The sequence below is a fragment of the Bufo bufo genome, chromosome 3 (genome assembly GCF_905171765.1).
Source record: "Bufo bufo chromosome 3, aBufBuf1.1, whole genome shotgun sequence".
Lineage (NCBI taxonomy): Eukaryota > Metazoa > Chordata > Amphibia > Anura > Bufonidae > Bufo > Bufo bufo.
Genome location: NC_053391.1, coordinates 313,755,825 through 313,783,697, shown reverse-complemented (window position 1 = coordinate 313,783,697; position 27,873 = coordinate 313,755,825). Strand labels below are relative to the sequence as shown.

The 27,873-nt window shown below is 41.1% G+C and overlaps 1 protein-coding gene across 1 annotated transcript; it reads right to left on the bottom strand.

Annotated features, from left to right (window-relative positions):
- LOC120995227 (mitochondrial peptide methionine sulfoxide reductase-like) lies at positions 1-27,564 on the bottom strand. The gene is made up of 6 exons (XM_040424292.1): positions 27,458-27,564; positions 27,220-27,288; positions 27,024-27,143; positions 9,046-9,150; positions 1,529-1,635; positions 1-209 (listed from the first exon to the last, which is right to left on the bottom strand). Exons 1-6 carry the CDS (start codon positions 27,528-27,530, stop codon positions 57-59), a joined length of 627 nt encoding a protein of 208 aa, XP_040280226.1. The 5' UTR covers positions 27,531-27,564; the 3' UTR covers positions 1-56.
- Positions 27,565-27,873: the final 309 nt, after the last annotated feature.

Genomic DNA, 27,873 nt, shown 5'->3' with positions numbered 1-27,873 from the left:
TGCAAATGTGTACATGAGCTTTATTAAGGGAAGACAGATGAATAGCATCCAGACGTTTACTGCACACAGGACACTCCAGTTCCTTTAAGACCACAATAGCCATCTGGGTTTTTGTACAGATATTGCTGGTGGTAATCCTCGGCATAATAAAATTGTGGAACGGGACGGATCTCAGTGGTGATGGCTCCCAGGTTATGTTGGCTAAGCCCCTGTGGTTAGAAGACAGTGATAACTCCACGTATATTGTTTGCATCTTGCTTTCTGTGTACATTGATCTCTGTAACTATATTGGAAGAGATTTATCAAAACTGGTGTAAAGTAGAACTGGCTTAGTTGTCCATAGCAACCAATCAGATTCCACCTTTCATTTTCCAAGGCAGCACTAACAAATGAAAGGTGGAATCTGATTGGTTGCTATGGGCAACTAAGACAGTTTCCCTTCCACCAGTTTTGATAAATCTCCCCCATTGTCTTTACCAGTGTACATTAATAAAGTTATCATCCTTTAACCTCATGTACTTGCTCAATGAAATGCTTCACTAGGTATGTAGTTGAAAATACCATTGTAACTTCTTGGTTGGATCAGGAACAAACTGTCCGAAATAATCGCAGATTAAGCTGGATTTATACTGTATATGCAGTTTTTATGTCGTTTTTTGTTTTTTTACCCAAACACAGGAGTGGATACAAAAGAAAGAAGCCTTTCTGTTATATGTTTCCTTCCTCATGGATCCACATCTGACATTGCACCCCTCCCCCCAAAAAAATTAATAAAATGTACCCAAGAAATGCATATTTGAATCCAGCCTTAACGTGGACATAAACAATAGTCTAAAGTTAATCGAAGCAGATGAGGTAATCCAAAATTATTGTCTGTCAGATCAAATTATTATCCTCTGAAGAGAAGTCAGCCATGTTTGAAATTTTCATCCAAAAGTAAGACCAACGTTCTTTCATTCCCAAAAAGATCTTTTGTCAATCGCTCGGTTTCATTGAACATGTATGGCCAGATTGAACAACTGTAACAGTCAATAAGGCCTAAAATGTGTATGGCCGTGTCTGCGAAACAATCATTCACCAGAAGATTGTCTGTGCAACTGTTGTTCAACCATCTTCTGTTTATCATGGAAATACAGCGGCATTTTATGAAAACATAGCAATTTCTACACAATTAAGAAAATTGTGGCAGAAAAATGAGATCAAACACCCCCAAAAATGTCTCTTGGAAAGATACCCTTTCCTAAGTGGGGCTGAAAGACATTGGACGCAAATGGAACTGGTACCTACTTTTTCCGCATTAACAAAAATAGGGTAAGAATCAGTCATGTATGTATTTTTTACCGAGCAAAAGTCGGCACTTCTGAGCCCTGACAAGTTTGCAGGTAAATAGCTATCATGCAGCTAGAATGTGAACTAGTTTGACTTCTTTCCTAAGGATAGCCCTAGTCAGGAGCGCCCTCTGCTGGAGTCGAGCATCTAATTTATTGAATGTTAATTGTGCACTGGAAGTTGTGTATAGAAAGTTTACCTTTTGGTAGCTGTCTTTTGACTGAAGAGCGGCTTCTCTCTGTTGATCTCCATAGGTGAATATCACTGAGCGGTACTGAGTACCTATATCCTGGCCTTGCTTCATTCCTGCAATGACAAATGGAGTGATCATTTCATGGAAAAGGATTATATCGTACGGTTGTCCTTACTACTTATCACAGACCGCCAAAAAATATCTAGAGATAGCCTGCTCTAAAAACCACCACGAAAATCTCATCATGGTATGCATGTCTATAACATTTTATGGTGGAACGTTTTGTGTGCGTTATATGAATGCTACGGTTTTAATTCTAATTTTATTATGTACAGTCGTGGCCAAAAGTTTTGAGAATGACACAAATATTAGTTTTCACAAAGTTTGCTGCTAAACTGCTTTTAGATCTTTGTTTCAGTTGTTTCTGTGATGTAGTGAAATATAATTACACGCACTTCATACGTTTCAAAGGCTTTTATCGACAATTACATGACATTTATGCAAAGAGTCAGTATTTGCAGTGTTGGCCCTTCTTTTTCAGGACCTCTGCAATTCGACTGGGCATGCTCTCAATCAACTTCTGGGCCAATTCCTGACTGATAGCAACCCATTCTTTCATAATCACTTCTTGGAGTTTGTCAGAATTAGTGTTTTTTTTGGTTTGTCCACCCGCCTCTTGAGGATTGATCACAAGTTCTCAATGGGATTAAGATCTGGGGAGTTTCCAGGCCATGGACCCAAAATGTCAACGTTTTGGTCCCCGAGCCACTTAGTTATCACTTTTGCCTTATGGCACGGTGCTCCATCGTGCTGGAAAATGCATTGTTCTTCACCAAACTGTTGTTGGATTGTTGGAAGAGGTTGCTGTTGGAGGGTGTTTTGGTACCATTCTTTATTCATGGCTGTGTTTTTGGGCAAAATTGTGAGTGAGCCCACTCCCTTGGATGAGAAGCAACCCCACACATGAATGGTCTCAGGATGCTTTACTGTTGGCATGACACAGGACTGATGGTAGCGCTCACCTTTTCTTCTCCGGACAAGCCTTTTTCCAGATGCCCCAAACAATCGGAAAGAGGCTTCATTGGAGAATATGACTTTGCCCCAGTCCTCAGCAGTCCATTCACCATACTTTTTGCAGAAGATCAATCTGTCCCTTATGTTTTTTTTTAAGAGAAGTGGCTTCTTTGCTGCCCTTCTTGACACCAGGCCATCTTCCAAAAGTCTTCGCCTCACTGTGCGTGCAGATGCGCTCACACTTGCCTGCTGCCATTCCTGAGCAAGCTCTGCACTGGTGGCACTCCGATCCCGCAGCTGAATCCTCTTTAGGAGACGATCCTGGCGCTTGCTGGACTTTCTTGGACGCCCTGAAGCCTTCTTAACAAGAATTGAACCTCTTTCCTTGAAGTTCTTGATGATCCTATAAATTGTTGATTGAGGTGCAATCTTAGTAGCCACAATATCCTTGCCTGCGAAGCCATTTTTATGCAACGCAATGATGGCTGCACGCGTTTCTTTGCAGGTCACCATGGTTAACAATGGAAGAACAATGATTTCAAGCATCACCCTCCTTTTAACATGTCAAGTCTGCCATTTTAACCCAATCAGCCTGACATAATGATCTCCAGCCTTGTGCTCGTCAACATTCTCACCTGAGTTAACAAGACGATTACTGAAATGATCTCAGCAGGTCCTTTAATGACAGCAATGAAATGCAGTGGAAAGATTTTTTGGGGATTAAGTTAATTTTCATGGCAAAGAAGGACTATGCAATTCATCTGATCACTCTTCATAACATTCTGGAGTATATGCAAATTGCTATTATAAAAACTTAAGCAGCAACTTTTCCAATTTCCAATATTTATGTAATTCTCAAAACTTTTGGCCACGACTGTATGTATCATATTCATAAATGGAGCACTATTTTTCCTTTTTTTTTTACATAAAAAGTTGTGAATGTGTTGCATTACTTATCTTGCAGTAATCTTGAGTTGCATCCTCTAATACAGGGGTCAGCAACCTCCAACTGTGGTGAAACTACAATTCCCAGCATGCACACTTGCATGGCTGTTTTCAGGACTCCCACGGAAGTGAATGGAACATGCTGGGAGTTATAGTTTCACCACAGCTGGAGTGTCGGAGGTTGCTGACCCCTGCTCTAATGTATTCTAGAGCTACATTCACAATCCAGCTGGAAACAGTCAACAAGCTTGTCATTTAAGAACACCCTGAAGCTTAGGGTGGTGTCTTCACACGTAGCAGATTTTGTTGCAGAAATTTCTGCGACTGAAAATCATTTCCATTCATCTGAATGGAGCTGTTTTGGCTGTAGGTATGTGGATTTCTGCAAGCCCCATTAAGGGGGTTTTCAGTGATTTTTAGGCCTCATGCACACGGCCGTTGTTTTGGTCCACATCCGAGTGGCTCAATGGGGCCGCAAAAGATGCGGACAGCACTCCGTGTGCTGTCCGCATCCGTTGCTCCGTTCCGTAGCCCCGCTAAAAAAAATATAACATGTCCTATGTCTTGTTTGCGGACAAGAATAGGCATTTATATTGAAGGCTGTCCGTGCCATTCCGCAAATTGCGGAACGCGCATAGACATCATCCGTGTTTTGCGGATCCGTGATTTGCGGACCACAAAACACACCACGGTCATGTGCATGTGGCCTTATACTGATGACCTATCCTCCGGATAGTAAAGAAAAAAGGGTTCAGGAGCAGCACTTCATATGGCTTATGCAGAGCAATGGTGGTGTCAATGCAGCAGCTGGGCAGGAGACCCCAGATTCAAGGCGGTCCACAGGTGAATGGTAGAAATAGAGGGCCACAGCAGCATGTCCAACCAATTCTTCTTTATTGTACAAAACTCCACAGCATAGCTTGACAAAGGCTATACCTAGCCGAAACGTTGCTACCTTTGTACACTATGCTGTGGAGCTTTGTACAATAAAGAAGAATTGGTTGGATATGCTGCTGTGGCCCTCTATTTCTACTATCCTCCGGATAGGTCATCAGTAACTGATCTGTGGGGGTCCTACACCCAGGACCCCCACCAATCAGCTGTTCAAGAAGGCAGCAGTGCATACAGTAGCGCCGCTGCCTACTCTCTGCTTTTTCTAGGCCAGTGGCGATACATTCATTGGCCCCGAGGCCTAGGCGCAGCTCAGCCTAATAGAAGTGAAAGGGCTGAACTGCAATACCAAGCACAACCACTATACAATGTACGTCGCTGTGCTTGGTAACCTGCGAGAAGGCTGCGGCGCTTACAGGAATGCCGGAGCCTTCCTAAACAGCTGACCTGCGGCGGTCCCAGGTGTCAGACCTCCACCGATCAGATACTGATGACCTCCTATAAAATCTTGGAGGACTTTTTTTTCCATCTTCAAAAATGGATCTGAGATGGAAACAGCTCAAATGGATGCCAAATGTGCATAACTGATGCACAGGATTTACTGGATCTTGTTTTGCGTTTTTTTTCTGTTCTTTAGAAAAGATCATAAGAACTTGAAAAATAGCGGTGACGTCCTAAAACTATGAACATGTAAAAAATAGAATGTGTCCTATTCTTGTCTGTTTTGCAGACAAGAGTAGGCTGTTCAAACAGAGGGCAGAACATAGCAATCTGCAAAATATGGAATGCACACGGCCGGTATCCGTGTTTTGCGAATCAGCAATTTGCTGTGTGCATGAGGCCTAAATGTGGGTTTGTTACTTGTGCATGATATAATTATGGAAATGGAAAATTAAGGTTAAAAGTAACAGCTATTTAAGTTCTGAGTAGCACAATATGTGCATACTTGAGAAAGGGGGCGGGTTCCCCCAAAACGTAGCTTCATGCGCACTGCTTTGTGCTAATCCCCTCCGGACATTGTGTCTCTAAATTTTACCATCTGGAACTTTAAAAGTACTTTTATGGACATTACGCACTGTATGGACTGTTTATGGCTGCAGTTTCGATGTATCTTTTTTTGCATATTAGATGGACTGGATTAGAGAGAGTCCATATAAGACGCATTAGAAGTCCTGGTAGTAAAAGTTGCCTGACCACTTTGTATATTTATTATTATAAGTAATGCAATGTATTTACAAAGTTGTGTAATTTCATATGTAAGTTAATGTTATATGCAAATTGTAAAATTATGTTTTAAAGGGTTATGTCATAAATTTTAAACTCTTTCTCTACTCACTTCTATGGAGGACTTTCTTCCCTTACTGTAGGTAGGCAGCAGCTCATTGAGTACCTGCATCTCCCAGGATGCATTGCAATTAGCTCTTATTAACACCTTCCCTGGATGGTTAATAATCCCTCTCATCTACCCCTAGAGATACATATGGTATGTAATGTTCCCACAGTTTCTTTCATCACTGTCTAGAGCAGGCATGCTCAACCTGCGGCCCTCCAGCTGCTTGAAAACTACAACTCCCATAATTCCCGGACAGCCTACAGCTATCAGCCTACAGAAAGGCATGGTGGGAGTTGTAGTTTTACAACAGCTGGAGGGCCGCAGGTTGAGCATGCCTGGTCTAGAGAGAGATATTTCTATGAATTTAGACGTACGAATGAATGAAAGGTGTCTGGACCACTTCACCTGCTTCATTATTAGATCACTATGACAGCACTGAGAGGAAGAGAGCAGGGAAGCTACTGCGCGTGTTAGGCCTCTTGCACACAATTTTCTTTTTTCCGTTTCCGTTCCATTTTTTGTGTTCCGTATACGGACCGTAGACGGAACCATTCATTTCAATGGATCCGCAAAAAAAGCAGAAGGTACTCCGTATGCCTTCCGTTTCCGTATTTCCGTTCAGTTCAAAGATAGAACATGTCCTATTATTGTCAGCCCAAAGGACGAGGATGGTACTGCTCTATTAGGGGCCAGATGTTGCGTTCCGCAAAAAACGGAACGCACACGGATGCTATCCGTATTTTTTGCAGATCCGTTTTTTGCGTATCGCAAAATACTGAAAAAGACATACGGTCGTGTGCAAGAGGCCTTAGTCCACCAAAAAATGCAGGAGAAAGTGGACAAGGAGAATAAACAGTAGGGGGCGCTACCAGAGAAGAAATTGTACATAAAAAACATTATTTTATTTATTTATTTATACATTGTAAAGTAATGCTTTTAATGGGAATCCCCTTTAACCCCTTGAGTCCTGGAGGTTTTTTTAATTTTTGTTTTAATTTTTCTTCCTTGTCTTTCTGGAGCCGTAACTTTTTTATTTTTTCTTTCACGTAGCTGTATTGGAGCTTGTTTTTTTGAAGGACACGTTGTTCTTTCTAATGCCACCATTTAATATGGTATACAATGTAGTGGGAAGCAGGAAAAAAATCCAAATTGGGTGGAATTGGGGGGAAAAAACTTTGAAAAATAAATATCTTTTTCCTTTCATCACCAGATTCTGACCCCCTTAACTTTTTTTTTATAGTTATGTCTATGGAGCTGTATGAGGGCTCTTTTTTTATGGAGCAATCAGTAATTTTTAGTGATACCATTTTGGAGTGTGTGTAACTTTTTTATCATATTTTTTTATTTTTTTTGGATAAATTAAGAGATTCTTTTTTGCCGGTACGCCATTTGCTGTATGGGATAAATATTTTTATATTTAAACAGTTCAGGCTTTTTGGGACACGGCGATGCCCATGATTATTATGGGGTTTTTTTTGTTTGTTTTTTATTCTTGGGAAAGGGGGTGATTAAAATTTTTTTATTTTTTAAAAACATTTTTTGTTTATTTTTATGGCCACTGTCGTATTCACACAAAACCTGTCCTAATCACACATAAGGACAAGTTACTTTACAACACTGAGGTAAAGACCTGCCTCATCGTCCTCTCTATTTGTCAGGGATTATGATCCTGAATACAGATGATAAGAACTTTAGCTGAATCTCTGGGAAATTTAGTTCATGAAGAGATATGACGTACAGAGAGGACAGACTGTGGTGATGGAGACTGTATATAAGAGCTGCTGCTCATTATCCACACATCACCCTCTTCTCATGTCTCCTCATCATCTCCATTCCCAGAGGTTCACCTGTATTTAGGATCATGATTCCTGACAAGCAGAGCAGAGAGGAGGATGAGGCAGCCCTTTACCTCAGTGTGGTGAAGTAACTTGTCCTCCTGTGTGATTAGGACAGGTTTTTTGTGTACTGATAGGACGGTGGCCATTTTTTTTTCTCCTAATGATTGCTCCCTAGACAAAACTAGCCATTCTAAGTAATTAAAAGGTATTTGTGAATATATTTATTATAAAATAATATTTAAGTATTTTCATTTTTTTAATTCCTGGAGAACCCCTTTAAGCTCCATTTTCAGTTATCCTATGGAGGCCGGCCAGCCGGTGCCATGTTTAAAACCCGTCCTTCCGCCATACATGTACAGCGGTGGGACTCATGGGGTTAAGGTAACCATACATTTTTATGGAAGGATATTTGATATGACAACTTCACAACTTTAAAGAAAATGTGTAACCAAAACTTTTATCTGCCAGTTAAAACCAGAGAGCGACACATGTCCTTTTTCTCTAATCTGTTTTTATTTTCTGATTGTAGATTTTTTAATTCTATTTACTGAACATGATAATGACGGTGCTACATGATTAGGGCGGTCATCTTGCCTGAACTTCTTAACAGCATTTAGAAAGCATTAAGAAAATTGCTTAATTAACGGCAGCCTCATGGACCATAGACACAGTGGTCAGGAGGGGACCTTATTGACTTCTATGGGAGAGTTTTCTCTGCATGCTCTGTGACCTTTGCAGAGGTCATTGTACAAGGGAAGAATAGATAAGATTTGAAAATCACCTCTTGTGAATGGTGGATCCTGTCTTATCTGTCATTCTAATTATGCCTATAATATATCGCATCTGTGTATAGATAAGCAGGTAACTGCAGTAAAATTATTCTTACAGACCAACAAGTGGCGCCTATTATCATGCTTACTGGCCAGTGCGAAAACTGCATAATTTGATGGTTTTTATTTAAATATAGATATTGACATGGAAAATGTAAAATAATATAAAAAATTGTTTAAAATTTTACACATAAAAACATAGAGGGTCATTTATTATTGTTTTTACATAACTTATTGGTATATTTTTGTCGCAGATTTTTTTGCAACCGGGTTTTGAAGCAAAATCTGTGACTTTTCCCCACTCACATCACTTTTCCTTGTTGGCAAAAAAAGGTGGCGTGGGTGGGGAAGAGGATAAGCTGGCCAGCCCATCACATTAATCATTTTCTATGCCAGTGTATGGCATGGAAAATGGTCTTAAACTACGCCAACAAGGGAGCTGGCGTGGTTTAATGCATGTAGCAGCAAGCGCCAAAGTTATGTAGAGGCCTGCGCCTCTGCATAACTTTGACACATCCACTGGCAGCGCAGGGGGATTAAGACAGGCTTCTTAATTTCCAGTCTTAATAAATCACCCCTATAAGTTAAATAATAGGTCAATTTCTTATGACACATTTCCTTTAAGGCTCTGAAATATACAAAGCATATAAATTACACATATTCATAACATACCCTCTGTTGGGTTGTGATGTTCCCAGAACAGTTTCAGCAAAGATTTATAACTGATCACTTTGGGGTCAAACACAATGCGGACGACTTCAATGTGTGCAGTAAGACCTACAAAAAACACAATATAAAATTCAGAATGCAACTAGCAGTGAAATTCTCTTTTTGAATAGTATTTTAGTTTTTTCTGTGCTTCTTGTGATACCAGAGGGTATGAATGTCATGCAGAGTGAATTAAAAAGCAAAAAGTGCAGGGCCTGAGGGGGTGAAATATGACACAGGGATTCCTCCTGAGGCCTTACACCTGACATAAAACACACAGTATACATTTTCCCCAGGGTAATAATTTATGTATTAAGGCCTCATGCACACGACCAATGTTTTGGTCCGCATGCAAGCCGCAGTTTTTGCGGCTTGGATGCAGACCAATTCACTTCAACGGGGCCGCAAAAGATGCAGACAGCACTCTGTGTGCTGTCCGCATTCGTTGCTCCGTTTCGTGGTCCGGAGAAAAAATATATAACCTGTCCTATTCTTGTTCGTTTTGTGGACAAGAATAGGCAGTTATATCAATAGCTGTCCGTGCCGTTCTGCAAATTGCGGAACGCACACGGATGCAATTTCCAGACCGCAAAACACACAACGGTCATGTGCATGAGTTCTTAAAGAGGACCTGTCAGCTGTTCTGATGTCTGTTATATAAAATAATTAAATTCTTAATTTAAAAAAACAACGATTCTGGAGCATCTTTTCTCAGAACTCTGGGTTGTGCTGTTTCTGTGTTATTCCTCCTTGAAATGTATGAATACATCGCCAACTGGTGTTACCAATCTACATGCTCAGACTTTCTTATCAGTGCTGCCACCTCCAGACCTTGTAGGGTCACACTGCTTTTACATCGGGAATGGTAACACCCAGATGTTATTTTATACATATAATACATTTCTAGGAGGAATGACATATACACTACAATGCAGAATTTTTAGAAATGATGCTCCATAATTATTTCATAGAGAAAGTATGTACTAAAGTAAGTATAAGGAGATCTGACAGGTCCTCTTTAACCCCTTCAAGACACAGACATTTTTCTTCTTCCTGACATAGCCTAATTTTGCACTTATCTGTCACTTTATGGGGTAATAACTTTGAAATGGTTTTATGTATACAAGACATTCTGATATTTGGCCATTATGTTTTATCCTTACTTTACAGAAAAATTTGTAAAATTCGCAATTTTCTAAATTTGAATTTCCCTGCCTTTAAGACAGATGGTGATAGTTCGTAATATTCATATTTCTACTTTATGTTGACATAATTTTGTAAATGTTATTTTAGTTTTTTAGGAAGTTAGAAGGCTTAGAGTTTTTTAAGCAAATTTTCAAATTATCAAGAAAATTTGTAAAGCTGTCTTTTTTTTTTAAAGGGGTTCGCCGGGAATTAAGTAAAATTCAAATACTTAAATATTACTTTATTTTAATCTCATCAGGGGAAATAAAATGGCCACTGTCCTATTCAAAACACAAAACCTGTCCTAATCACACATTAGGACAAGTTACTTCAGAACACTGAGCCAAAGAGCTGCCTCATCCCCCTCTCTGCTCTGCTTATCAGGAATTATGATCCTTAATATAGTTTAATATAATCTTCAACTGAATCTCTGTAGGAATGGAGATCATGAGGAAACATGAAGTACAGAGATGAGGGTCAGGATGTGGCTGATGAGCTGCAGTCTCCATTACCACAGACCCACATTACCACAGTCTGTCCTGTCCGTCCTCATGAACTCCATTCCTACAGAGATTTGGCTAAAGTTCTTATCAGCTGTTATTATTCAGTATCATAATCCCTGACAAGTAGAGCAGAGAGGAGGATGAGGCAGCTCTTTAGCTCTCAGTGTTCTGAAGGAACTTGTCCTGATGTGTGATTAGGACAGGTTTTGTGTGTACTAATAGGACGGTGGCCATTTTCTTTCCGCTGATGATTGCTCTCTAGACAAAACACCACTATAATAATGAAAGGTACCGTATTTGGGAATATAGTTATCATAATGTAATATTTAACTATTTAAATTTTTTTGATTTCCGGAGAACCTCTTTAAGGACGAATTCAGTTCTGAAGTGACTTTGAGGAGTTTTCATAATAGAAACCACCCATAAATAACCCCATTTTAAAAATGACACCACTCAAAGTATTCAAAACTGATTTCAGAAACTTTGTTAAATCTTTAGGTGTTCCACAGGAATTGAAGGAAAATGGAGGTGAAATTTTTAAATTTCATTTATTTAGCAGATTTTCTATTTTAATACATACTTTTCCTATAACACGCAAGGGTTAACAGCAAAAGCAGCTTTACCTGTAATGGTTTTTGGGCACCATGTCACATTTGAAGAGATCCTGAGGCACCTATACAGTGGAAATCCCCATAAATAGACCCCATTTAGAAACCACATCCCTCAAGGAATTTAAGAAGGTATATACTGAGTACGTTGTCCCCACAAGTGTTTCATAGAATTTAGAAACACTTGGCTATGAAAATAAAATAAATAAAACAATAAAATGTTGCTTTAGCCCCAGATTTTTTATTTTCACAAGGCTTAACAGGAGAAAAAAGATTCCACAATTTGTTACCCATTTTCTTTTGAATAAGGCAACACCCCATATGTGATCATAAACTGCTGTATGGGCACACTGCAGGGCTCAGAATGTAAGGAGCTCCATTTGGCTTTCAGAAGGCAGATTTTAGTGGAATAGTTCTCGGGTGCCATGTTACATTTTCAGAGCCCATAAAGTACCAGTACAGTGTAAAACTCCAAAAAGTTGCCCCATTTTGGAAACTAAACCCTTCAAAGGATTTACCTAGGGGTATAGTGATTAGATTGACCTCAAAACGTGTTTTATAGAAACATTTTTTATTTTTTTGTAGTTTTTGCTTCAAATGTTTCGTTTTCGCAAGTGGTAACAGGAGAAGAAGCACCACAAAACTTTGGTCTGCAACTAGGAGCTGAATCCAGGGATCATGCCAGCCAGCCAGGAGTGGGTCACTAACACTCAGAGGGACAGTCAGAGACAGGCTTACACTTGGAACAAGTAAACACATACACAGCATATACACACACAGAATATATGCTTAAATACATTATATAACATACAGTATACACACACATATACACCACATATATATATATATATATATATATATATAGCATGTACAAACACACACACAGCATGTACAAACACATATATAAACAAACACCACCATTCATTCGTTTTTACTGTGGAGATTCCAATGCACAGAATGGGTGTTAGGTGATACACAGATATTTTTTAACATATGTCATCCAGGTTAATATGTCCTCTAAATGTTGCTAACTTATGCACAAGTAGCGCATATGAGTCCTTTATCACACCCTAAAGTGAATATAGACCCCCAGACCAAACCCAAAAATGTGTTTAGACACAAAGCCCAGAGTAAAGACAGACCTCAGACCCCAAAGTAAGTACTATCACTACAATAAATATAGACGTCAGACCAGACCGGAGTCCAGGGTTGACAGCCTATTTATTGTACTACTTTTTTTTTTCTGGATAACAATACTGAGATACTGATACAGATACTTGTAATTTTATATACAGTACATTACCTTATATACATTCACATTACCTTATTGAGGATGCGCCCCTGCCGTCAGTAGACAGCCATTTTCAAATCTTTCAAGATATTCTAATGGGTTCATGTCAGGACTCTGGCTGGGCCACTCAAGGACATTGACAAAGTTGACCTTAAGCCCGTTTTTTCTTGGCTCTATAATTTCTGCCCAGGCTGAGGTCCAGAACTCTGGATTACTCTGGATCAGGTTTTCTTTTGGAATATCTCTGTAGTGTTCCCTCAACTTTGACCCGCCTCCCTGTCTCAGCTGCTGAAAAACACTCCCCACAGCATGATGCTGCTACCACCATGCTTCACTGCAGGGATGGTATTGGGCAGTGCCTGGCTTCCTTCACACATGACACTTGAGAACAAAAAGTTCCATCTTGGTTTCATGGGAGCAGATAATCTTGCTCCCTCACAGTCTGAGAATACTTAAGGTGCTTTTTTTTTTTGTTGCAAACTTTCATGTGTCTTTTACTGAGGAGAGGCTTCTTTCTGGCCACTCTGCCATAAAGCCCAGATTGGTGGATTGCTGCAGTGATAGTTGGCCGTCTTCCATCTGCACACAGGATCTTTAACCAATGACCTTCTGCAATTCGGTCAGCTGTTTGCTATTGTGCGTTTGCTAATGAGCCTAGCTCACTAAGGTGTTACATTTGTTGCTGGGGGAGGAGTTTTGGAAGCAGTGTGTGTATATATAGAGACAGACTCATTAGCTGGCCTAATTCATTAGCTGCAAGTACTACATTAAGTACTAGTAAAGAGATATTGCAGGAGATAGTCAGGAGGTAGGCTGGAAGGTGGAAACAATACAAAAAAAAAAGGTAAGATTTGTTTGATTTAAAGTTACAAATTTTATTTTTTATTTTTTCTCCTCTTTAAAATGGCAGACTTGGTTCAGTGCAGGAATTGTTGTGCATTTATTTCATGTTCCACTCTTTGGAGATTCGGATGCTGTCAGATCTGTAGACAGTTCTCCTTACTGCAGCAGGAAATTGCATTTTTGAAAGCTGAAATATTTAAATTATCTGTTAAACAAACTCCAGCTAGGACTGCTGCAATGCAGCTGCCACAGAGGACCCCCAAAAATGGCAGATGGGTTACTGTAGGTTCTGGAAGTCTTAGAGTGGTGGATAGAAGACATGTCCCACAGTCGGTGGTTCTCCATAATTCATTTGCAGCACTCTCAGAATGTAAGGACAACATGGATATGGACTCAAGCACAGAGGGTGTGAAACCATCGACTCCTATGTCTAATGTATGCAACAAAAAAGATAAAGTGAAGTCTCAAAGGAAGCAGCTGTTGCTGGGTGATTCAATCATAAGAAGTGTGGAGCTTAAAGAAAATGGTTTTGTGAGATGTCTCCCTGGGGCTACTGCTAGAAGAGATAGAAGACGTATTATTAATATTGTTAAGCAAGCAAAGCAGGAAGGGGACGTGGATGTTCTTGTCTATCTAGGGACTAATGACCTGGCTTGCAATGAAGTGTCAGAGGTGAAAAAAACTTTTATCACACTTGGTAATGACGTACAGGATTTTGCATCCAGCATTTCATTTTCTGAAGTTCTGCCTGTGCATAATGTTCAGAATGATAGGCAGAGGCGCATAAAGGAGTTCAACATATGGCTTGGTAAATGGTGTCAAGAGAAAGGATTTGGCTTTGTTTCTCATGATAGCTCTACTTGGAATAGAAAGGAACTGTACAAAAAAGATGGTTTGCATCTTTCTCTCAAAGGAACAAATGTACTTAGTGAACAACTCCAAGAATTTGCGGAAGAGTATTTAAACTAGGAAGGGGGGGCAAAAGAGTGAAAATAAAAGAGTCCAATTGCCCCCCGAAACAATGCCAGAACATGTCAGAAGCACAGAGGTTAAGAAATGATAAGCTCAGAGTCCTGTCTACAAATGCTCGCAGTTTAGGTAAAAAAATCAATGAACTTGGGTCAATAATGGCATCTGAGAATGTAGATTTAGTGGCTGTTACGGAGACATGGTTTAATGAAAGAAATGACTGGGACATAACCATACCAGGGTACTCTTTATACAGAAGAGACAGAGAAGGCAAGAAAGGAGGAGGAGTGGCCCTGTATGTGAAAGATAGCATTAAATCTAACCTAATACAAGTTGGTGAGGCCAACATAGAGTCAGTTTGGGTTACGTTGCAGTTTGCTAACCATGCAGTAACTCGTGTAGGTGTGATATATAGACCACCTGGTCAAGTTAAAGAACTAGATGATCTACTAGTTGAAGAAATAGCTAAAATGACAATGAAAGGAGAAGTTATCATTATGGGAGATTTCAATCTTCCAGATATAAACTGGAAAACCAAAATAGCAAGTTCTACCAGGAGTACAGATATTCTAAATTCCCTACTGGGGTTATCTCTACAACAAGTGGTTGAGGAGCCAACCCGGAGGGAGGCCATTTTGGATTTGGTATTCACAAACGGGGATTCGGTATATGATGTCATTGTAGGCGAAACCTTGGGATCTAGTGATCACCAGTCAGTGTGGTTTAATATAAGAACTGTGAAAGAGTCCCACCACACAAAAACAAAAGTTTTAGATTTTAGAAAAACAGACTTTTCAAAAATGAAATTAGTCATAAATGAGTCCTTATCAGACTGGAACGGATTACATGGAGTCCAGGAGAAATGGGACTACTTAAAAGGTGCATTATTGAAGGCAACAGAAAATTGCATTAGACTTGTCAGTAAAAACAAAAAAAGGAGGAGACCACTGTGGTACTCAGCAGAAGTGGCCCAAATCATTAAAAATAAAAAGCTAGCATTTTGTAATTATAAAAAAACCCAGAGCAATGAAGATAAGGAAATCTACAAGATTAGGCAGAGAGAGGCCAAGCAAGTTATAAGAACTTCTAAAGCGCAGGCAGAAGAAAAACTAGCTCAGTCTATGAAAAAAGGGGATAAGACATTCTTCAGATATATAAATGAAAAAAGGAAATTAAAACAAGGAATAACTAAATTAAAAACAAAGGACAGAAGGTATGTAGAAGAGAATAAAGGGCTAGCCGACTGCCTTAATGAATACTTCTGTTCAGTTTTTACAAAAGAAAAAGGAGAAGGACCTCCACTAGAAAGAATGACTAATAAATCGTTTGATGCATGTATCTTTACAGAGGAAGATGTTCTAAGTTTGCTGTCTAAGGTGAAGACAAATAAGTCACAGGGGCCTGATGAGATACACCCAAAATTATTAAAAGAGCTTAGTGGTGAGCTGGCAAAACCGTTAACAGATTTATTTAACCAATCATTAGTAACAGGAGTCGTCCCGGAAGATTGGAAATTGGCTAATGTCGTGCCCATTCACAAGAAAGGTAGTAGGGAGGAATCGAGCAACTATAGACCAGTGAGTCTGACATCAATAGTAGGCAAATTAATGGAAACCCTATTAAAGGATAGGATTGTGGAACATCTAAAATCCCATGGATTGCAAGATGAAAAACAACATGGGTTTACTTCAGGGAGATCATGTCAAACAAATCTTATAGATTTTTTTGACTGGGTGAATAAAATAATAGACGGTGGAGGTGCAGTAGACATCGCATATCTAGATTTTAGTAAGGCTTTTGACACTGTCCCACATAGAAGACTTATCAATAAACTGCAGTCATTGAGCATGGACTCCCATATTGTTGAGTGGATTAGGCAGTGGCTGAATGACAGACAACAGAGGGTGGTAGTCAATGGAGAACATTCAAAACAAGGTCATGTTACCAGTGGGGTTCCACAGGGATCTGTACTGGGACCGATTTTGTTTAATATCTTCATAAGTGATATTGCAAAAGGCCTCGCTGGTAAGGTTTGTCTTTTTGCTGATGACACAAAGATAGGTAACAGGGTTGATGTTCCTGGAGGGAAACGCCAAATGGAAAAGGATTTAGGAAAACTAGAAGAATGGTCAGAACTCTGGCAACTGAAATTTAATGTGGATAAGTGCAAGATAATGCACCTGGGGCGTAAAAACCCAAGGGCAGAATATAGAATATTTGACACAGTCCTGACCTCAGTATCTGAGGAAAGGGATTTAGGAGTAATTATTTCAGAAGACTTAAAGGTGGGAAGACAATGTAATAGAGCAGCACGAAATGCCAGCAGAATGCTTGGATGTATAGGGAGAGGTATAAGCAGTAGAAAGAGTGAAGTGCTTATGCCGCTGTACAGAACACTGGTGAGACCTCACTTGGAATATTGTGCGCAGTACTGGAGGCCATATCTCCAGAAGGATATAGATACTCTAGAGAGAGTTCAGAGAAGAGCTACTAAACTAGTACATGGATTGCAGGATAAAACTTACCAGGAAAGGTTAAAGGACCTTAATATGTATAGCTTGGAAGAAAGAAGAGACAGAGGGGATATGATAGAAACTTTTAAATACATAAAGGGAATCAACTCGGTAAAGGAAGAGAGCATATTTAAAAGAAGAAAAACTACCACAAGAGGACACAGTTTTAAATTAGAGGGGCAAAGGTTTAAAAGTAATATAAGGAAGTATTACTTTACTGAGAGAGTAGTGGATGCATGGAATAGCCTTCCTGCAGAAGTGGTAGCTGCAAATACAGTGAAGGGGTTTAAGCATGCATGGGATAGGCATAAGGCCATCCTTCATATAAGATAGGGCCGGGGGCTATCCATAGTATTCAGTATATTGGGCAGACTAGAGTGGCCAAATGGTTCTTATCTGCCGACACATTCTATGTTTCTATGTTTCTATGTTTCTGATTACTTAGCTTTTGTGAGGTGGCCAGCTATAGGAAGAGCCCTGGTTGTTCAGAACTTTTTCCTTATAAAGCCTGTATTACGCCTGCCAATTTTTCGGCTGATAATCGATAACGAGCGTTCGTTAGTGATCATCTTGCAGTGTAATACTGCTGCCGATTGCCTGATGAGTGATCAAACGCTCATTTTTCGGGCAATCCATATCTTTTTACATGTTAAAAAATTATTGTTTGCAGGCGACAGATTGTGCTGTCTAATTACAATCTGTTGCCGGCAAACCACTATGAAGCATGGGGACGAGCGATGGCATAGCGATTGCTCCTCCCAATGATGCAGAGGAGATTGCTTCAGGGGATTGCCGGGAGGGAACGCTTTCCTTCCGACAATCGTCTGCCACATCAGGCTGTGTAATACAGCCTTAAGAATTATGAAGGCCACTGTGCTCTTGGGAACTTTCAGTGGAGCAGATTTTTTTTTAATTTTATTGTCAGCTATAAGATCATATCTTTCCAAATCATGTCCAATCAACTGAATCTACCACAGGTGGACTCCAATCAAGGTATAGAAACATCTCAAAGATGATCAGGAGAAATGGAAGCCTTCAGAGCTAAATTTCAAGTGTTATTGCAAAGGGTTTGAATGCTTATGTCCATGTGAAATTTACATTTTTGCTTTTTAATAAACTTGCAAACATTTCTAAAATTCTGTTTTCACATTCTTGTTATGGGATATTGAGTACAGATTGATTGGGTGAATTTCTTTTTTATTTTAGCACAAGAACGCAACATAACAAAATGGGAAAAACTAAAAGGGTCTGAATGCACTGTAAGCCAAACTTGTGACGTGTCAGTACAACTTTACCTGAATAGACTACAGGGAAATGTGATTTTCCAGGTAAAGCACAAGTGAATAATGCAAACCAACATTACCTAAGGTCCAGTTCACTGCCCCTTCCAAGAATAAGAATAAATGAATTGGGAGGAAAAGTTTTGCGGTTTCTTGCTAACCAGGGAAAGAAGTGGAAAAATGTACACTCACTGCAATTGAAATCTCAATGTGAACTGTTGTCCCATTACCTTAATTTTTCATGTAGGATCAAAGCCAGCCAAGTTAATAAGGAATCCTTTAATATATTTAGCTCAGCCAGTGAGGAGCTGCAAGGTCATTATTAACACTTACCTTTTCCATTCCATGCGTATCTTGACATACAAGTAGCCTTGATCTTATCAACACAGAATGTTTCTATGTCCTGTAAATTATTTGGTGTTTGGAAATACTGTATATATGTATATATATATATATATATATATAGAGTGAAAAATGGCGGCACTGGCTCCAAGGAGAGAAGGCGGGTGCACGTCCCAAAGGGAATGGACTGATTTCCCTGGTGGATATATTCAGAAAAATGAGCGGCACTCCAGAAATAAAAGCAGTGAACCCTTTATTCACACCAGTGGTGCAACGTTTCAGCTCTGGTCACGAGCCTTGCTTGAGAAAGGCTCGTGACCAGAGCCGAAACGTTGCACCACTGGTGTGAATAAAGGGTTCACTGCTTTTATTTCTGGAGTGCCGCTCATTTTTCTGAATATATATATATATATATATATATATATATATAATAAAATGATCATAGTAGCTGTGGTGCAGGGTAATCACAGCTATGTAGCATGAACAGGACTTAGCTTACCCTGCACCACCGCTTCAGACAGCTGACCAGTGGGGGAGCTCCACCAAACCAATATTCATAGCCTGCCCTTAGGATAGGCAATCAACAGACTGAAGCTGAAACACCCTTTTAATTATCGTATATAAGCACATTTTCACAACTGTATTACTGCTCCCTATAACCTCCCAGTGGTACAAAACATAATTAAAGGGGTTGTCCCATTAAAAAGACTTATCCCTTAACTACAGGATAGGGGATAAGTCTCTGTTCAGCGGAGGTCCATCCCTGGGGCCCCATCAGTCACAAGAATGAGGACCCATTGATCCCCATTTTAATGGAGCAGTGGTCACACATGCCATCTGCCATCCAATTCATCTCTATGCGACTACTGGAGATAGCCGAGCACTTGTACTCAGATATCTCCAGCAGGCCTATAGCGTTGAATGGGGCACTGGTGTGCATGTGTGACCGCTGCTCCACTGAAATGGGGAACACTACCTTGAGGATAGGTGATGAGACAATCGCAATACAGGGCCCAAAAAAAATATATGGTCAAATACAGTCCCTCTGTATCCCTAGTTAATTGCATTGCACTGTCCCTTTCTGTGCTCTCCTGAATGAACTTGTAAGCTGATTTAGTTTGTTGAGGAGAAGTGATAGAGACACTTTAGGACGAGCCTTCAGAACTGTATACGGGAAAAAATTCAGAGCACGCCTTTAGGGCTCATGCACACGGCTGTGACGTTTTTTGCGGTCCGCAAATTGCGGATCTGCAAAAAATGGATGCCGCCCGTGTGCCTTCTGCAATTTGCGGAATGGAACAGGAGGCCCATTATAGAGATGCCTATTCTTGTCCGCAAAACGGACAAGAATAGGACATATCTCATAATTTTTGCAGGGTCACGGAACGGAGCAATGGACGCGGACAGCACACAGAGTGCTGTCCGCATCTTTTACGGACCCATTGAAATGAATGGTTCCGTATATGGAATCAAAATACGGTCCGTATACGGAACGCAAAATACTGTCGTGTGCATGAGCCTTTAGTATGGGGTTGGGTCAACACCAGTTACTTGATGATACTTGATCATCAAGCAGAGAAGTACTTTAATCCATTGTGATGCATCTACTGGATATAATCACTATAGATACAAATTCTTAACTGCTCGATCATCAAGTACATGTGCTGCCTTTTATTTATTTTTTTGTGGGATGAGCCATCAGACTAGTTGTCTGATGGATTTATCACAGAATGTCATCTGGCAGCTGCTATGTGCTGAGAAACAGAAGCTGCAGAAGACAAACTGCTATTTAAAAAAAAAATAAAACACTATTTCAAATATATATTTTTTTATTTAAATTACAGGATATCTAAATCAATAAAAAATGCTCAATAGCTTTTAAAGGGCATTTCCAGGCTTTTAATATTCATCTATCCTCAGAATAGGTCATCAATATCGGATCGGCAGGGGTCCGACACCTGGCACCCCCACCGATCAGCTGTATGAAGAGAAGGCACTCGCCGTGTGTTTGTGCCGTCTCCTGTCTCTCTTCTTACTTGCCATAGACATAGCAGCAGTGAGCAGGAAGAGAGACAGGAGACGGCATACGCACATGGCGCGCGCTTTCTCTTCATACAGCTGATCAGCGGGGATGCCAGGTGTCCTGAGGATAGGTCATCAATATTAAAAGCCTGGAAAACCCCTTTTACATTGGTCATACACATTACACAAATGTCAGATGATTTGGGGGTACCTGACCCCCTTTCGCCCCTCTCTCCATTCAGGACACATATATGTTCTGCCGACACCTATGTAATGTAAATTATCGACCTGAATTATAACCCCCTATTGTAAAGGGAATAATTCTAATGTTAAAAAATAAATTAGAAAAATCCTATTATATTGAAATCTTCACTTTAAGGAAACAGATCAAGTTATATTCTAGAAAAACTGCCTGATAGGAACGTTTAAATAAAATAATAAATCTTTATTGTGTCATGAATAAAACAGGAATCAAAGACTAACACTCAGGTGACGAGTGTATCAGGCTAGAGTGTTAGGGCTCATGCACACGACTGTGACGTTTTTTGCGGTCCGCAAATTGCGGATCCACAAAAAACGGATGCCGCCCGTGAGCCTTCTGCAATTTGCGGAACGGAACAGGAGGCCCATTATAGAGATCCCTATTGTCCGCAAAACGGACAAGAATAGGACATGTCTCATAATTTTTGCGGGGTCACGGAACGGAGCAACGGATGCGGGCAGCATACAGAGTGCTGTCCGCATCTTTTGCAGACCCGTTGAAATGAATGGTTCCGTATACGGACCGTATACGGAATCAAAATACTGTCGTGTGCATGAGCCCTTACCCCTCAATATGGGGGAAGAACATACGTCATATAACCTGTGTTCCCTAACCCCACAATTTTCAGTGGAGTATAGGAAGGCGTATTTGTTCAGCACTCTACAAAAATAGTAGCACTGATTATATTGGTAATAACATCAGTGCTCCTATAGGGCACGGATCAAGGTGCCTCCTATAGTAACAGGCACACACCTTAAAATAGTAGGACTGATGATATTGATGTTAGGAGCACTGATACTATTACCAATATAGTCAGTGCTACTATTTTTGTAGAGTACTGAACAAATACGCCTTCCTATACTCCACTGAAAATTGAGGGGTAACACTCTAGCCTGATACACTCATCACCTGAGTGTTAGGCTATATGCACACGACCTTTGTGTGTTTTGTGGTCCGCAAATTGCGTATCCGCAAAACACGGATGGCGCCCGTGTGCGTTCTGCAATTTGCGGAACGGCACGGACAGCCATTAATATACCTGCCTATTCTTGTCTGCAAAACGGACAAGAATAGGACAGGTTATATTTTTTGTGCGGACCATGGAACGGAGAAACGGACGTGGACAGCACACGGAGTGCTGTCCGCATCTTTTGGGGCCCCATTGAAGTGAATGGTTCCGCATCCAAGCCGCAAAAACTGCCGCTCATATGCGGACCAAAACAACGGTTGTGTGCATGAGACCTTAGTCTTTGATTCCTGTTTTATTCATGACACAATAAAGATTTATTATTTTATTTTAACGTTCCTATCAGGCAGTTTTCCAGTTATATATCCAGGGACGTATACACACGTACAATTGTTGAGTATTTACAAGTTATACTCTAGGATGCCCTCTAGTGGCATATGTAAGGCTAGTTGCACAGCACATTTTTGCCATATACTAGTTGAGTTATAAAGTTTTCATTTATTGCTTACTGCAAAAAAGTATGCTTTTGCAGCACAGAAAAGTGCAACCTGCTATGTTTGCCTCCATGCAAGGTGTGCCACTGGTATAATTAAAGGGTTTCTGTCACCCCACAAAACTCTTTTTTTTTTTTTTGGATAGTTAGATTCCTTATAGGGCGATATAGGAGAATATAATAGTCTTACTTACTTTCATGCGGCCGATTCTTTATAAAACAAAGTTTTATAATATGTAAATGAGGACTCTACCAGCAAGTAGGGCGTCTACTTGCTGGTAGCCGCAGCAGCAATCCGCCCCCTCGCCGTGTTGATTGACAGGGCCAGCCGGGATCTCCTCCTCCGGCCGGCCCTGTCAGTAATTCAAAAATCGCGCGCCTCTGGTCATTCGGCGCAGGCGCTCTGAGATGAGGAGGCTCGTCTCCTCAGTGCGCCTGCGCCGATGACGTCTTCTCTTTCGGTGATGTCATCGGCGCAGGCGCACTGAGGAGACGAGCCTCCTCATCTCAGAGCGCCTGCGCCGAATGACCAGAGGCGCGCGATTTTTGAATTACTGACAGGGCCGGCCGGAGGAGGAGATCCCGGCTGGCCCTGTCAATCAACACGGCGAGGGGGCGGATTGCTGCTGCGGCTACCAGCAAGTAGACGCCCTACTTGCTGGTAGAGCCCTCATTTACATATTATAAAACTTCGTTTTATAAAGAATCGGCCGCATGAAAGTAAGTAAGACTATTATATTCTCCTATATCGCCCTATAAGGAATCTAACTATCCAAAAAAAAAAAAATGAGTTTTGTGGGGTGACAGAAACCCTTTAAAGTATAGCTGTCAAACACCGGAATTTTTCCCACAAAATGATATACTGTATCAGTCTGCTCTGTTCTTTCTGCTCTATTCCCTGCTGCATGTACAATGTGACAAGTTCCCTGCATCGCTTTATGAGGAGGGAGTTGTCATAATCAGGAGCTCCATGAAAGCCATTTCCTCCCGCTGATGACTGATACATAATTAGTAAGCTATCAATCAACATGGGGTGTGCAGGGCTATCCCTGCAGTTCATGAATATGAGGACTCCTACCTCGCAGCGTAAAGCCAGCACTGCAGTGAACCTTTAGGATACTGGAGGTTTTTTCGTTTTTGTGTTTCCATTTTTCTTCCCTATCTTCCTTGAGCCATAACTTTTTTATATTTCCGTTCACATAGCTGTATGAGGGCTTATCTTTTTGCGAGAAAAGTTGTACTTTCTAATGCCAACGTTAATTATGGCAGACAATGTAGTGGGAAGTGGTAAAAAAATTCTACATGGGGTGGAATTGGAAAAAAACGCAATTCCTCCACCGTTTTACGGGTTTTGTTTCCACAGTGTCCCGTTTGTGGCAAAACTGACCCATGCCCTTCATTCTCTGGGTCAGTACGATTACAACGTTACCCAATATGTATAGGTTTGAAACAGCAGAGACCTGCCGGCCATGACGCCCACTGCACGTGCGAGCGGGCGCCATGTTTGCCTATCGCTCCAGCGCTGGTAGCGAAAGGTATAATAAGTAGTAAATTCTCAGAAACTACATTATAGACATATATAAGCGATACATAGGGCAGCATAAAGTTGGTGACAGATTGCCTTTAAGCATGGTGAGAACAGGCAATTCCCTACTGGCTGCATGGCAGGTTGTGTCCAACAGCCGGGACTGTTTAGCGAAAAGAGTGAGCAGACCGGGTGTCACTATACCTGTCAGCTCATCATGACAACCCCTCTGTTCTATTTGCAGAATGCAAGCTTCTGTAAAAAGCACATGCCCATGCAACATTACAATTTCAGCCCAGTTCTATTATGAGAAAGTAATTTCTCATTATAAAATTGTCCAATATCAGTTGTAAAGCATCTTCCCTAGAGATAAGCAAAGTTTTCAAAAATTCGATTTGGCAGCTTTGCCGAAGTTTAGCCAAGAAATTTGATTTGTTACCAATTAATTTGTCACAAATCGCTATAAACCAGGCCATTGTGTCTAATCATATTCTTCCCACTTGGTGGCCCAATCTTAGTGTGAAGGCTTGGAAGTTAACCCTTTCCCGACCGCCAACAGTACATTTACTTAAGCAGCCAGACATTTAAAATTGTCGCCCACTGGCACATGCAGCGGCCACCATGGCCACTGGGTGTTTGCTGTTTTAAAGAGCAGACACCCAGCACTAATGTCCGTGACCGTCACAGACGTTTAACCCTTCAGATGCCATGGTCATCCAGCTGTGCTCTGGTTCCTCCTAGCGGGGATCTGGGGAGCCAGAGCATGTATGCAGTAGCCCCTGTCCTACCTTTCTCAAAGCAATAACATTGAGGGATCCACAACAGGGATGGCCATAATCCCATATGGATCCCTCCATAAGGTCTGGGATCCCTCCCTACTATGAACCTAGTGGTATTTTGATTTAAAAATTATTATATTTAAGACAAGCTGGCAGAACATGGAGAATTGATCAAATATGGCCACTGTATTATTGCAGCAACACTGTCCCTAGCGCATGAGGGCTTGCCACGTCTCTCCCTATGCTCACCTCACAGGACAATGGCGGAGACCGTGTAGGACGAGGGTTTTATAGGGCTGTGACATCACAAGGGATGGCTATCTGCGAATTGGCTGGCATTTTAGGAAAACCTGATTCGTTACTCTAAACCGCGAGGAAATTTGGCTTCGTTTTAAATCAAAGTTTTCTCAACACTAATCTTCACGTTCATTAACTAGCAACCTAAAAGTCTTGCATATTTATGTCTGGATATAGTTAAAGGGGATCTCCGGAAATTTAGAAAATGAAAATACTTAAAGAGGACCTTTCATCTGGCAAAACATTGTGAACTAAGTGTCATGATCTGTACAGCGGCGCCCAGGGATCTCACTGCACTTACTATTATCCCTGGGCGCCGCTCCGTTCTCCCGCTATGTCCTCCGGTATGTTCGGTCACTTGGTTATAGTAGGCGAAGACTTAGGGGACTTGGTTATAGTAGGAGGAGACTGCCCTTGTTCTCCTAGGTGTCTCCTTCTCCCAGCGCTGGCCAATCGCAGCGCAGAGCTCACAGCCTGGGAGTTTTTTTTGAGAAGGAGACACCCAGGAGAACAAGGGCAGTCTCCTCCTACTATAACCAAGTAACCGAACATACCGGAGGGCATAGCGGGAGAACTGAGCGGCGCCCGGGGATAATAGTAAGGGCAGTGAGATCCCTGGGCGCCGCTGTATATATCATGACTCTTAGTTCACAATGTTTTGCCAGATGAAAGGTCCTCTTTAAATATTACTTCATTGTAAATATATTCCCAAATACCTTTTATTAGTTATTATTGCTCATTTTGTTTAGGGAGCAATCATTAAGAGAAACAAAAAGGCCGCTGTCCTATTAATACACACAAAACCTGTCCTAATCATACAGGAGGACACATTACTTCAGAGCAGTAAGCCAAAGAGCTGCCTAATCTTCTATGATCCTGAATACATTTTAATATGATCTTCAGCTAAATCTCTAGAAGACATATAGTACAGAGAGGAGGTGGGAATTTGACAGATGAGCAGCCGCACTTGTATGCAGTCTCCATTACCACAGTCTGTCCTGTCCATCCTCTCTGTACTTCATGTCTCTTCATGAAATCCATTCCCACAGAGATTCAGTTAAACTTCCTATAATCTGTATTCAGGATCATGACCCCTAACAAGTAAGAGAGGAGGACGAGGCAGCTCTTTACTTCAGTGCTCGGAAGTAATATGTCTTCCTGTATGGTTAGGACAGGTTTTGTGTGTGTTAATAGGACGGCGGCAATTTTGTTTCTCCTAATGATTGCTACCTAAACAAAATGAGCCATTAGAAATAATGAAAGGTATTTAGGAATATGCAACAGGTGGCCTCCCCCCAGGGCCCTCTATATATATATCGCATCCCAGGTGTAGGAATGCCGAGTGGTATAGTGCGGCCCAAATGTCTCTTTATGTGTGTCACGGTGCTCCGCTTTGGCTTTGGCTCCGAAGCAATAAATAGGGGGAATAATTGAGGAATAAAAGAATAACTGGAGTCCAGACCTTGAAATGAAGTTCAATGGCAGCTTTACTTTGCATAGATGTTTCTCCAAAATGGTTTACAGGCTGTGTCTTGGTTGCAGCAGGCTTTAGCATGAAACTGGCAGGCAAACTCCACTCTGCTATATCTGTTTCTCTCTGACTCTGTTGTACTGACAGGCTGGCTGTATAACTCAGCTTCTTCTATATTCTGCACTTCACTTTGTAGTCTGACTCTAAGTTATGCCAGGGAACTTTCCTCCTGGCTCCTGAGGCTTCAAGCTTTGGCCTCCATGGCCAGCAGAGCTTAAGGTGCTCTGGCTGGCGTGGGCACGTCCAGCAGAGACATGCCCCTGCACACCCTTCCCCTATCTGGGGGTAAACTAGAAATAGTAGCAGGATGTAGGAGTGTTACAAATATATTTTCAATGAAGTAATATTTAAGTACTTTCATTTTCTAAATTTCTGGAGGACCCCTTTAACTTACAATTCTTGCTCTTTTAGAGCAAACCATCATCATAGCTTTATCGCATTTAACAGCCAAAAAAAAAAAGGGTGAAGTTCATGTTAAAGGTGTGTCCATTTTGTTAAAGTAGCTGACAAGTAAAATGATAAAACTATTTACCAGTACACACTTCTTCATATGTGGGATTCTTCGTGAACCCTCCTGCATACCCCACTTGTGTAGAGAAGACCCCCTTTTGTTTCCAGAACAGTTGCTCCACACCCCAGAAACAGCCCATACCTGTAAAGCATCAGTAGGAGACAATATCAGTACAGGACACTGGCTTTTTTTAAGTATTTAAAAAATTTGTACTTACCAAACATCGCCAACTCAAGTCCTACTGGGAATGGCTCCAGTGTTGAGTTTCCATTTACAGCGTGCTTGGCTGTGAAGTAGATGATAAAATGGAGTCAGGAGAAATGCTGGGAAGTGGTGTAAAACCTAGTCATCCTCTGTTATGTATTATGCTGAACTGCTTTCTGCTAAAAGTGTGTTCTCAGCAATTCTATAGTGTTCATGGATTGACCCCCCCCCCCCCCCCCCCCCATTCTTACCTGCTACCTTCAGAGCTTCATCCCGGCCTGCTAAGGCTTCTTCAGCCTTGGGTAGAACTGTCTTGCTAGGCATTGCTGTACCATCGACTGTACGAGGTACAGACAGCCAAGGGTATTTATAGGGTATAATCACCAGAAGGGGCAGAGGTCAACAGAATATTTTTTAATAAGTAACCAATGAGATCTGCTTGATAACATCTCTTGTCTGAATGAACTACTAATAAATGTCTTCAGCAAAAACAGTGTATGATGCAGGCACTTCTCAAAACACTTGAATAAGCACTGTTAGATTGATGGGGGGGGGGGGGGAGTTGATAAATCATAGCTTCATTCAAAGCCTATGGGACTGCCAGGAATAGCCAAGTACAGCGCTCAGAGATAGATTCTCAATGGAGCAGTGGTGTACATGCTTGTCC